This window comes from Erinaceus europaeus, chromosome 3, assembly GCF_950295315.1.
Source record: "Erinaceus europaeus chromosome 3, mEriEur2.1, whole genome shotgun sequence".
In the NCBI taxonomy this organism is placed as follows: domain Eukaryota; kingdom Metazoa; phylum Chordata; class Mammalia; order Eulipotyphla; family Erinaceidae; genus Erinaceus; species Erinaceus europaeus.
The window spans coordinates 142,167,995-142,181,458 of NC_080164.1; the positions used below are offsets into that span (position 1 = coordinate 142,167,995).

The 13,464-nt window shown below is 42.6% G+C and overlaps 1 protein-coding gene across 2 annotated transcripts in view; it reads right to left on the bottom strand.

The window, feature by feature from the left end:
• The window catches only part of SPMAP2L (sperm microtubule associated protein 2 like), a 39,546-nt gene extending 30,244 nt beyond the window's left edge, over positions 1-9,302 (bottom strand). For both annotated transcript variants that reach the window (XM_060188023.1, XM_060188022.1), the window contains exons 1-2: positions 8,355-9,302; positions 418-448 (exon numbers count right to left, since the gene is read on the bottom strand). In XM_060188023.1, the coding sequence (XP_060044006.1) occupies positions 418-448; positions 8,355-9,066 (743 nt within the window). In that variant the 5' untranslated portion in view covers positions 9,067-9,302. The remainder of the gene's footprint in view (positions 1-417; positions 449-8,354) is intronic.
• Between the last annotated feature and the right edge of the window lie 4,162 nt (positions 9,303-13,464).

Consider the following 13,464-nt stretch of genomic DNA (forward strand, 5'->3'; position numbering starts at 1 on the left):
TGGGTCACACATGGCAAAGCAACACACTATCCAAGTGAGGTACCTTGCTGGCCTCAAAATATTTATTTTTGAATGAGAAAGAGAGAGGGAGAAGAACTAGACTGTCACTCTGACATATGTGTTTCCAGGCAGTGAACTCAGGACCTACATTTGAGAGTCCCAACACTTTATCTACTCTGTTATCTCACAGGCCACTGCCACCCCATCTCACTTTGTAATCACTTTGTCTCTCTCCTTTTCCTGTAGGAATTGTCACTGGAAAGTAGCATGTGAAAAGGGCAAAGCATAAGAATCTCCTCATAACTTTATAGTAGGCTTTCACTTCAAATGCCCAGATTGATTACACCCCATGCAGCTAGGCTGGCCCACTAGCTTCAGTCTGGGAATAGAATACTGGGAATATAACTGTAGACTTGCCTTTTTCTTATAAAATCAAAACGATCCACATCTGCAAAAAAAAAAAAAATTAGACTCAATAGGAATCAGAGACAGCATCACAAGTCAAACAAAGTTAAGAAAATCAAGTGCTGGGGGTCGGGTGGTAGCAGCGGGTTAAGTGCACATGGCACAAAGCACAAGGACCCCAGTTCGAACCCACGGGTCCCCACCTGCAGGGGGTAGCTTCACAGGTGGTGAAGCAGGTCTGCAGGTGTCTATCTTTCTCTACCCCTGTCTGTCTTCCCCTCCTGTCTCCATTTCTTTCTGTCCTATCCAACAACGATGACATCAATAACAACAACAATAATAACTACAGCAACGTAAAAAAAACAAGGGCAACTAAAGGGGAAAAAATAGTCTCCAGGAGCAGGCACCCAAGCCCCAGCAACAACCCTGGAAGCAAAAAAAAAAAAAAAAACAAGTGCTTAAGGGAATGGACAAATCAAAAGTGTCAACCATGTGTCAAAATAAGCCACAGGTAAATCAAGTAGTTATTTTTTTAATGAATTAGAACAAAAATAAGTATATATATATTTACTCATTGTGTTTCAATCTCTTAGAGATAAAAGTGACAAAAGATATAGAGGTAAACAATAGAGTAAAATGTTTTAAACAAAAACTTGCATGTTAAAAAATAAAACTTGAAGAAGTAAAAACTTATAAACTATTTTGCAATGAATGATAGAATACTTAATATTGTCTTAATATCTGAATAGTATATAATATTAATTGAGATAAACAGTAAGGCAGATATCAAAAATTAAATAGAATAGGAACTAAATTCATATATGAAGGCATATGAAAAACAAATAAGTGTAATATCAAACTTGTATGTAATAAAAACAAGGGTTTGTGAACTTTAAAATTAGCAAAACAAAATTGCAAAGAATGATATTTGAAGGGTAATGTTGTGAACTTTTGATGGAAATGAGCAAATTTTCTGAAAAATAGTTTGACAGTATGAATCAGCAATGTCTACACTCCCAAATTCAATTGTACTTCTAGAAGTATTCTCTAGAGGAAAAAAAATCCAAGTATGGGCAAAGATTTATGCACAAAATGTTTATTGTGGTGCCTTTAACAGTGAAAAATTAAATACACCTGAAAGGACCAAAATAGAAGAAATGAGTAAGTAAATTATAAACCATTTTTAGAACAGTTTATTTATCAACTTATTTATTTTTGCCAATGATATAGCTTGCCTGGGAGGGTGTCTACTTTGCCATTAAACAACTCAGGTTTCAGCTTCTTCCCAACACATGAGAGACCACAGCCATGGGAGAATCTTCAGTATTGTCCTCTCTCTCTCTCTTCCTCTATCTGAACAAGTAGGCCTGGAGCAGTGAAGCCCCAGCAACAACAACAAAAATGGAGTCTTTCTTTAATGTGGGGAAGTGTAGATTACCACATAGACCAAACTCTTCAAAGATTATAATAGGCTTCATAGTAAATTATTCTAGGCAGTCTCTTCTTGGGAGCTTTTAGTCACATCTAAGAGTTCTGAAATAACATTTCCTATGACCTGCAGAATTTGAGATAAACGAAGCTGGAAGAGCTCTGGCACCAGACAGACTTCTCAAACCCCAGCTTTATTGTTTAATCAGCAGAATGATATTGGGCAATTCACGTCTCTGATTATCAGTTTCCAGATCATAGATCCTAGAAACCTATAGAATTTGTAAGTAAAAGCAACCTCAATAAAAATTAAAAAAAAAAAGGAAATGGGGTCAGTACATGCCTTAGTAGGTAAAAGCATATGCTTCACCTTGTATGAGTCCCTTTATGTGCTTGAATTTGATTTTGTAGCCCACAAACCTCCTAAGGTTGCATTCTGGAGCTAACTGGGATGATCTAGCCCTGTGGTGGAGAAGAAGGCTGCCATCTACTGGGAGGAAGCAAGATTTCTCTCTCTCTCTCTTTCTTTTTTTTTTTTTTTTTGGTTTACACCTGAGTTTCACTGCCCTGGGCTGGCAGATATTCTTTTTTAATTATAGGTGGCATTTAAGAAATAAAGTGAGAAAAAGGAAGCAAGGGGGAAAACTTGGACTGGGTGAGGTGTATTGCATCAAAACAAAGGCCTAGAGAGAGAGAGTTGGGGAGGGCATCAGGTCTCCAGCACACAGTAAAGAGAAGTGGGCTGGTGATAGGAGTGGTGTGCCGACACTAATCACGGGGAAATAAACTGTGCTCGTGTATCAACTATTATTTTCCCCCAATAAATGTGATTGGGAAAGGAGAGATGAGAAAAAGAAGAAACAGGAAGACCCACAGCACAGAAGATTCCTCCCATGCGTTGGGAGCAGCACTTAAAACGGAGTAACGTGCATGACAGGGGAGATGCTCTATCCAGGTGGGATATCTTGTAGGCCCAAAAGCATGATTAAAAAATATGTTCTCTGAGACCAGAAGGGTGGCATAGTGGATAAAGCATTGAACTCTGCAGCATGAGGTCCCAAGTTTGAACCTTGGCATTGCATGTACCAGAGTGATGCTCTGGTTCTCTCTCTTCTCTTCTGTCTCTCTCATTAATAAATAAATCTTTTTTTAAAAATCTGTTCTCATGTGACCTGGGAGGTGACATAATGGATAAAGTGTTGGACTCTTGAGCATAATGTCTCAAGTTTAATCTCTGGCAGTACATTTCTTAGAGTGATGTTTTGGTTCTCTCTCCTCCTCTCTCATTAATTAACTAGTTAGTTAATTAATTAAAGTCTATTTTTTCCTGATGGTGATTCAGGTCACCCTTCAATAGCAGTACTCATTGGAGGAAGAAAAAAAGAATTTTTGCAACAATAATACGGATAAACTATCTAAGTAGAATTATTCTCCACCTTGCCCTCGGGCCTGCCTTCTAAGAAACTTGTGTTTGAGTGGTTCAGCTTCTAATCTTTGGTTGTGCTGAGTGAGATACAGCTGACTTAGAGAAAAAATACAGGGAGTACTCTCAGAACAGACCTCAGGGACACAAGAAGAGAGAAGTTACCTGGAGTCTGGGAGGGATAGGAAGTGTTCAGGCTTGGGAGTGGGTATCTGTCCTGGGAATGAGGCCTTGAGAAGAGAAATGCCTCAAGAGTATTTTTTTAATGTTTTTTAACATTCCCTTTTGTTGTCCTTGTTTTATTGTTGTTATAGTTATTATTGGTGTCATCGTTGTTGGATAGGACAGAGAGAAGTGGAGAGAGGAGGGGAAGACAGAGGAGGGGAGAGAAAGATAGACACCTGCAGACCTGCTTCACCGCCTGTGAAGCGACTCCCCCACGGGTGGGGAGCCGGGGGCTGGAACCGGGATCCTTATGCCAGTCCTCGGGCTTTGCGCCTGTGCGATTAACCCGCTGCTGTACCGCCTGATTCCCTCCTTAAGAGTATTTTAGCAGGTTATGCTCTGTGGCATTATTCTCTTTAAGCTCATAATATTTCAAGGTTTTTTTGAAGTAAATTCATGCATATTTTAGTTGTATTACAGTTTTAAAGTTTAGTCTTAAGTCAGTCCATTTCTATTCTGAGCCTGACTACATAAACACTGAATACCCTTTGATAAATTAATCTATATGATCTATTGTTGTTGTTCACTTTTTTAATTTAAAAAAAATTTATTAGTGATTTAATATTGATCTACAAAATTATGAGATAACAGAGGTTATTCACTTTTTTAATTATCTTTATTGGATAGAGACAGACAGAAATTGAGAGGGTAGGGGGGATAGAGATGGAGAGAGACAGAAAGACACCTGCAGCTCTACTTCACCACTTGCAAAGCCTTCCCCCTGCAAGTGGGGACCGGGGGCTGGAACCCCGGTCCTTGCGCACTGCGACATGTGCGCTCAACCAGGTGTGCCACCACCCGGCCCCTTAGTGTTCACTTTTTATGGTTTCTTTCTTAGATCCAGCTCGCTACTCCCATGTTCCCCACTACCTGAACACAGAGTCATTTTGAAACTAGTAAATAACAAAAGTGGTTGGGACTGAGCAGTGACACACCTAGTAAAACACATACACCCCTGCGGCTACAGACAGACTATGACCCACATAGTCAATGACTGCCACCTCTCCAGATTCAAAGGAGGTCTCGAAACTTTACATCAGTCTCAACCTGATGCTGTTGACTGGCTACAGAAGAAGGGCAAACGCTAGAAGAAGACTACAGTGCATGAGGACCTGGGTTCAGGCTCCTGGTCTCCACCTGCAGGAGAGAAGCTTTACAACTGGTAAAAGAGTACTACAGATATCTCTCTGTCTCCCCTTCCATTTCAGTTTCTCTGTCTCTAACCAATAAATGAATAAATAAGACATTTTAAAAATTCTGCTCGGTAAGTTTTCCTTCCATATTTTCACACTTGTTTGGGATCTCGTTTCTTTTAAATCAGTTCCCTAAAGCCTTTTATTCTAAAGATTTATTTATTAGGGCTGGGTGGTAGCGCACCTGGCTAAGTGGACACAGTTCCATGTGCAAAGACCTAGGTTCAAGTTCAAGTCTCTGATTCCCACCTACAGTGGGGAAGTTCCACAAGCAGTAAAGCAGTGTTGCAGGTGAGTTTCTTTGTCTCTCTCTTTGTCTCCCTTTCCCCTCTCAATTTTTCTGTCTCGATCCAATAACAATTTTTAAAATTAAAAAATAATACCATATCATAAATAGTGGAATCTTTTTATTCTTTTTCACTAAAGAGAGAGAGAGCAGCCTTCCTCTCTCTTTTTTTCAGGGGTCTGCATGCCTACATGGCTTGTACTTTCTTCCCTTTGTCTGACCTTACTTCCTCCCAATAAATGTTCATCTCCTTGAAACATGAAGAAAAAAAAAAAGCAGAAGAGTGGAAGTGGTAAGGAAGACTTTGGGGGGGTTGCTTGTTGATTTTTCAATAAATGTGATTGTTACATGTCCAGGTGCTGATGAGAATGATCCGTAGAGTGAAGTAATAGTGTACAGGAAAGGATGAAGCTAATTATAGGAATAAGATTAAAGAGGAGTCAGGCGGTGGCCACCTGGTTAAATGCACACACTACAGGGCACAAGGACCTGGGTTCAAGTCCCTGGTCCCCACCTGCCAAGGGAAATCTTCACAGGTGGTAAAGTAATGTTGCAGGTGTCTATCTCTCTCCCTTTCCCTCTCCCTCTCTAGCTCCCCTCCCCATCTCAATTTCTGTTTCTATCTAATAAAAAAAACTTTAATATTAAGGGAGGTGGGCGGTAGCACAACGGGTTAAATGCACATGGCTCTAAGCGCAAGGGCCAGCATAAGGGTTCGGTTTGAACCCCCAGCTCCCCACCTGCAGTGGATCACTTCGCAAGCTATGAAGCATATCTGCAGGTGTCCATCTTTCTCTCCTCCTGTCTTCCATCCTCTCTCGATTTTTCTCTTTCTTATCCAGCAAAAACAACAGCTATGACAAAAATAACAATAACAACTACAACAAGGGCAACAAAATGGGGGAAATAGCCTCCAGGAGCAGTGGATTCGTAATGTAGGCACCGAGCCCCAGCGATAACCCTGGAGGCAAAATAAAAGGATATTAAAGAAACAATCCAACATGCAGGCTGAGTGACCTTTGATAGGAAAAAGTGCAGTTCATTCACTATTTATAGGATAAAAAAGATGGGGAATATATGTATACATGCTTGGTAGATTTCATGTTGAAAAATGAATTCACTTGAGGAATTTAGTTTTATTGCTAAGCACCATCCAAGAGTCCACTTGAAATTCAAGGTCATGAACTTGAAGATCAGTCAGCATAGTTGTTTGTCTCTTGTCACTGTCTGTTTTTCAAGGGCAGGCAAGAATTTTTTTTTTTAAGTTTTATTAATTTGTTAGTGAGAGAGAACCTGTAACAAGACAGGAGTTAGTAATTATTGTTGAATGAAAGACCTCTCCCCTCAGCTCTGGGATGCCAGGAATTGAACTCAGGAGCTCTTACTTGGGAATTTAAGGTTTTCACCACTGCACCACTTCCAGGGCTCCCAAAATGTGATTTAACCAGACAATAATGTCAGAGAAAGAGGCAAGACAGAAAAGGAATTTTGAGAGTGATTCCAATGAGGAATCATAAACTATAAAGTAAGAGAGACAGAGAAGGACATAGGCAGTGATAAATAGTGAAAGGTTAGTAACATCGGTGAAATAGAGGTCCCTTTGAAGCTGAAGACTGGATGAAGGAACACAGAGTGGAGTGAGCTGCAAAGATCAGATAGGGTTAGAATGCTTGAGACAGTTTGGAAATGGTACAATAATTGACATTATCAAAGACTAAAGTAGTGGGTGACTAAAATGGAGTGAGGGTCAAGATTGTTCAACATAAGGAAGTCAGATAATTGGGGGCCAGGAGGTAGCACAGAGGTTAAGTGCAAAGACCAGCGCAAGGATCCCAGTGAAATCCCAGTTAGAGCCCCCGGCTCCCCACCTGCAGAGAAATCGTTTCACAAGTGGTGAAGTAGGTCTGCAGGTGCCTTTCTCTGCCCCTCTTTGTCTTCCCCTCCTTTCTTGATTTCTCTCTGTCCTATCCAACAGCAACAGCAATGACAACAAGAGCAATAATAATAACAAGTCAGATAATTAAGAAACCTAGTGGATCATCCATATGGATACTGAAATTTCCATATGTGATGACAGGTTTGCTGGAGCAGGAAAAGCCAATGTGTGAGAGCAATTTCAGTGGAGTGGAAAGAAAAGAAGCCTAACTTGGAGGTTGAGGAGAGAACGATAGGTGAGAAATGGGGTCAGTTTTGAAAAAGAACAGGGAAATTGTGGTGGATAACTGGAGATGGAAGTCTGAAGAAGACATGGAGTCAAGGTTTATTGCAAGATGTAGATTCTCCTGGGAGTAAAGGGAGAAACATGCTGTAGGGAAGATAACTGACGAGACAAAGTTTTCTGGGAGACAAGAGTGGAATACAAAGCACAAGTAGAAGATTTTGCTTTTCATGGAGAGAGACAAACTGTCTCACTGAAATATGAGAAAATCCAGAATCCATGGGTGAATGCTGGGTGGCAAGAAAACAAAGGAGTTTGTGACTGATTGCTTTTACTTCTCAATCAATTGTTATCCTCCAGGAGATAGCATAGTGGTTATGTAAAAGACTTTTCGTGCCTGAGAGTCTGAGGTTTCAGTTCAATCTCTGACACCACAATGAGCCAGAGTTGAGCAGTGCTCTGGTTAAATAAAGAAAAAGTGAATATTGTGAAACAATCTGCAGGACTGTTTGGAGGTCAAAGGTCTGATGGATGCCTTACAGAAAGTAAAAAAGCATTTTAGTTATTTCAGAGACTGGAAAAACTAGGTAAACAGAATGGATTAGTTAGGTAGTTTTGTTACTACAACTACATGAGTACTACCTCTGTCCAAACACAAGAACACCCTTCACTTCCTCTTTTCAGTTGGGAAGAAAGACAACCATGCAATACAAATTCTTAAGTGTCACAGCAGAGGTAAAATTCAAACTGGCAATCAAAAATCACGTATTGACTAACTGCACAAAACAATTAAAAGAGTTTCAAAAAGATGACCATGGATAATCAAGGGCAGCTCAGAAGTTATCTGGTAGAGAGGAAAGAGATCCCGTTTCTCTCTTCACCCAAGGGTCTCAATTTCCTGCCAGAGTCCTGAGCTTTGAAAAGACTGCAAAGCAGTGGGTAAATGACAGTCACCTGCCTTTAAAATACAACGAGGGGCCGACTAGTGGCGCATTTCATTGATTGCCTATGCACAGGGGCCCAGGTTAAAAGTTTCCAGAGAGGTGAAACAATGCTGTAGCTCTCTCCTTCCCTCCCTCCGTCCTCTCCTCCCCTCAATTTTTCTGTTTTATCAAATTAAAATAAGTAAACAAAACAAAAGACAGTAAGCTTTTAACAAACAAAACTTCACATTAGAACCCCCAGCTTTAGATGGGTCGGAGTTGCTTGATACCTTTTAAGGGCCCCAACACCTACCGCTCAGAGACTCTATCTCAGGCGGCAATTTGGTCACCAGAGGTGGGGAGATCGTCACAATAGCGTGAGCAGCCACCTGGGTTTCTTGGGACTTGCGGACAGCACCACGCGCCCTGGTCTTGTGAGGCTCTCGGGTTATATTTTGCTCAGAGGGCACGTGGGGCTCGTAGTCTTCAGCCAAGGACCTATCGGGCTCCAAGGGTTTTTTGGGCTCGTAGATGGTATGGTAGGACCCTTGGGACTTGTGGGGCTCGTGGGGCTCGTGGGGCTCGTCGGGCTCGTCGGGCTCGTGGGGCTCGTCGGGCTCGTGGGGCTCGTGGGCCTCGTGGGCCTTGTAGGGCTCGTAGGGCTCGTAGGGCTCATAGGGATCGTAGGGACCGTAGATTGCATCAAAGGACCTATGGGGCTTGAAAGGCTTATAGGGTACATCGTAGGGCCTGTGAGGCTCGTAGGATGCTTGGGGTTCGTAGGGCACTAAGGGTTTGTAGGGTGCTTGCGGTTCGTAGGGTGCTTGTGGTTCGTAGGGTGCTTGTTTGTAGCGTGCTTGTGGTTCGTAGCGTGCTTGTGGTTCGTAGTGTGCTTGGGGTTCGTAGGACGAGTAGAGCTTGCGGGGGCTCTGGGGCGCATGAAGCTCATAAGTTATATAGGTCTTGAAGGTCTTGTCAGACGTTGGGTGGTCGGACTCAGTTCGCGGACGCTGCTGCTCGGACATCCTTTGCTCCTTCCGATCGTGCACGTTGAGGATCCTGCTGACACCCGGCGACTGGAAGCCCTTACTGCAAACCACCGTGTCAGGGTCAACGTGCCAAACCCATCAGACGGCAGGGATGAATCCAACAGCTAGCTGCTAAGTCTCTCTTGCTGCCTACGGGTTGTCGCTGCGCAAGCCACCCACCCGCTTGTGACTGCGAGCGTCCAGTGTGATGCGGGCAGCGATGGTGAGGACGCCCGCGCCCTGCCCTGGGACCCCGGGCAGCCTCCACACCCAGCCTCGGGTGCCCCGCCCCTCCTCCCTCCTTCTCGGGTTGCCATGGAGACGGCTCTGGATCGGAACTGACCGCACAGCGGTGCGGAAAGCGGAACTAGGGTAGATAGCAAAATAGTTACTCAAAGAGATTCTCACGCCTCAGTGTTCCATAGCCCCAGGTTCAGTCCCCCGCACCACCATAAACCAGAGCTGAACAGTGCTCTGCTGACCCAAGCTGGTTGGAGGCACATGTTTATAATGCACAAGGACCTGGGTTCCAAGGGCTCCCAGCCCCCACCTGCAGGGGGAAAGTTTTGTGAGTGCTGAAGGAGGTGTCTTCCTTTCTCTCTGTTACCTACTTCCTTCTTGATTTCTGGCTGTCTCTACCCAATAAAGATATATATATATATATGTTTTTGCCTCCAGAGTTATCACTGGGGCTCAGTGCCTGTACTACGAATCCACTGCTCCTGGAGACTATTTTTTCCCTTTTGTTGCTCTTGTTTATTGTCGTTATTGTTGTTGTTGTTGCTGCTGTTGTCGTTGTTGGATAGGACAGAGAGAAATCGAGAATGGAGGAGAAGACAGAGGGAGGGAGAGAAAGACACCTGCAGACCTGCTTCACCGCTTGTGAAGCGACCCCCTTGCAGGTGGGGAGCGGGAGTGGAGGGATCGAACCCGGATCCTTACTCTGGTCCTTGGGCTTTGCACCATGTGCTCTTAACCCACTGCGCTACCGCCCCACTTTACGCCCAATTTTGTTTTGTTTATCGTTGTTTTTGCCCTTGTTGCTTATCGTTGTTGTTGGATAGGACAGAGAGAATTGGAGAGAGGAGGGGAAGACAGAGAGGGGGAGAGAAAGATAAGACACCTGTAGACCTGCTTCAGCGCCTGAGAAGCGACCCCCCTGTATGTGTGGATTCGGGGCCTAGAACCTTTGCGCCATGTGCGCTTAACCCGCTGCGCTATTGCCCATTCCTCCCCAAAAAAAGATTTTAAGGGGGGAACACAACTGCTGGCCAGCTGTTTCCTGAGTCAAGGGCTATCAGGTGCCCTCCTGTGCGATGGCACTGGGAATAAACCATATCTGCTTTTAATCCAATCGCAACTGTACATCCGGGAAAACCAGGTATTCTCTCCAAAGGCCTTTGTCTCCTAGTCCTGAGGGAAGGGAGTGCTTCCACAGACTACATTCTAAAGTCCATCAGTAAGGCTAATTTTGGCCTTTTAGCATTTTTTACAATCTTTTTAAAATATTTAATTTTATTTATTCATTTATTGGATAGAGACAGAGAAATTGAGATGGAAGAGATAGGAAGAAAGAAAGATACCTGCAGCACTGCTTCACCACAAGCAAAGCTTCGACTGGGGCCTTAAACCCAGGTCCTTGCACATTGTAACATGTGCAGTCTACTGGGTGCGCCATTGCCCACCCACTTTTAGTAAATGCACAGTAACGGGAATGAGTGCTGTGGGAAGCAGGCAACAACAGTATTGCATATGGCTCAGGCTTAACATCTAGGGGACTCAAATTTAGATGTTTTAACTTTATCTCCACATAAAGTTCTACACACAACAGTCACAAAGACAAGATTAAAAGGAGGTGCAGGTGGTCAGTTGATAGTGCACCTGTTTGAGCTCACATGCTACAATGCACAAGGTTCAAGTTGAAACCCCCAGTCCCCACCTGCAGGGGGGAAGCTTCATGAGCAGTGAAATAGTGCTGCAGGTGTCTCTGTTTCTCTCCCTCTCTCCTTTTCTCCTCCTTGATTTCTCGATGTCTCTATCCAATAAATAAATACAAAAAATAAAAATAGTACATTTGTCTGTTATTTCTGTCTCAGTCAATATTGGAGTGAACTGTAAATTGTTTCTAAATTATCTTGTAAATTGCACAACTTTGAAATGAATTTATTTGTATCTCTATACCCTGAAAGGACAATGTGTATTTTATGTCAAAGAGGCTGTTACTTTGACAACAGCTCATCCTGTCTTGGTTGAATGCTATTTTTATGAAAAACCCCTGTAACAGGTGCCTCTCTCGTTGTCCTGAGAGCAAGTCCCTGTTTTAAGCATCCTCAATATGAAGCTGTGAGTGCTGTATTGGCACTCAAAAAGCTGTTCCTGAAAGAAAAATTCCAGCCACAAGACTACTTGTCTAAATGCAGAGTGTAGAGACCCAGGATGTGGTGCAGAGGCTAGAGTGATGGTTCTACCAGCATGATATCCCAAGTTTGATGCCCAGCATCACATGTGCCAGAAATATATTCTGGGTTTTATTTATTTTTTTGCCCCTCCTGCTCTACCCCATCTATCCCCCCTCATTTTTCCTCCTCTCTCATGAGTAAATATTTAAATGATTTTTTAAATGCAGACTGTAAAATCAGAATGTGAAAAAAAAAAGTAATATCAAACTAGGAAGAAAATGATACTCCCTCAGAACTTTTTGACATCAGCCTCATTATCCAGTGGGTCACCTCCTGGGCCATCATTCTTTTTTACATCATCAAAACACCTTGGAATTCATGTGTTACACATTGATTTGGAACACTAGATTTTTTTTTGTAAAGACAATTAACTAGTTCCAAGAAGGGTCCTTCACTTCAGTGATTATATTTTCGTTTTATGAAATGACTCCACTCATTATTTTGTCTTGTACCAGAAGGGGAAGAGGGGGAGGGAAAGAAGGGCTGGTGAAATAGTTCAATTGGGTAGTGCACTGCTTTGCTATGTGTGCGACCCAGGCTCAAGCCCCAAACCCTCACTGTATTAAAGGAAGTTTTGGTGCTGACACAGAGCTCTCCCCAGCACCCTCTGGAAAATAAAAATAAAAAATAAAGAATTTTCACTGTCTAATCTCCTAAAAGTCCTAAATCTTTTTGAATGCTGTTAGTTTTTTATTTCTATGCAGATTTTATGATGCTTTTCTTCTGTTATAGAGACAGAGAGACGAAGAGAGTGAAAGAGGTGTTGGGTGGTGCTGCATCTGATTGAGCCCCCATTTTACAATGTGCAAAGATCCGGGTTCAAGCACCCAGTACTCACTCACAGGAGGAAAGCTTTATAAGTGGTGAAGCAGGGCTGTAGGTCTCTCTGTCCCTCTCCCTCTATATAGCCCCTTCCCTCTGGATTTCTGACTGTCTCTATACAATAAATAAATAAAGATAATAAGAATTTTTTTAAAAGAGAAAGAGTGTATGAAAAAGATCACAGCACCAAAGCTTCCTTCAATATAGTGGGAGCCAGACCCAAACCTGGGTCATGCACATGGCAAAGCAGCACACTATTCAAGTCTTATGTCACTGAAAAATCTCTCCTGGATTTTTAATTGAGTTCATTTTTATCTTTTAAAATTCATGTCATTGAAAAACTACAGATGTGATGAATGATTACTATTCACTTAAATTTTATAGACTGAAAATTCAAGTTCTGGATTCAGGTCCTAGAACATAATGGTAGAGGAAGACCTAGTGGGGTTTGTATTGTTATGTGGGAAATGTTATACATGTACAAACTATTGTATTTATTGTCGACTTTGAAACATTAATCTCCCAATAAAAAAAAAAAGTGAAAAAAAAATTCAAGTTCTCCCAGCCCCCAATAACACTGCTTTCACTTTTTTTTTTTTTTTTTTTTTTGCCTCTGGGTTACTGCTGGGGCTTGGTGCCAGCACTATGAATCCACTGCTCCTTGCAGCCATTTTTTTTATTTGGTTGTTGTTACTATTATTGTAGTTGTTGCTGCTGCTGCTGTTGTTGGATAGGACAGAGAGAAATTGAGAGAGGTGTGCTCTGGGAGGTGGCACAGTGTCTAAAGCATTAGACTCTCAAGCGTGAAGTCCTGATTTCAATCCCCGGAAGCAAATGCACCAGTGATGTCTGTTTCTTTCTCTCTCTCTCTCTCCTCCTATCTTTCTCATTAATAAATAAATACAATCTTGAGAAAAAAGAAATTGAGAGAGGAGGGGAAGACAGACACCCGAAGACCTACTTCAACGCTTGTGAGGTGACCCTCTACAAGTGGGGAGTCTGGGGCTCTAGCCGGGATCCTTGTGCCTGTGCTTGCGCTTCGCACAATGTGCATTTAAGTTGGTGTGCTACCACCCAGCCTCCACAATATTTTTTTTATTCCCTTTTGTTGCCC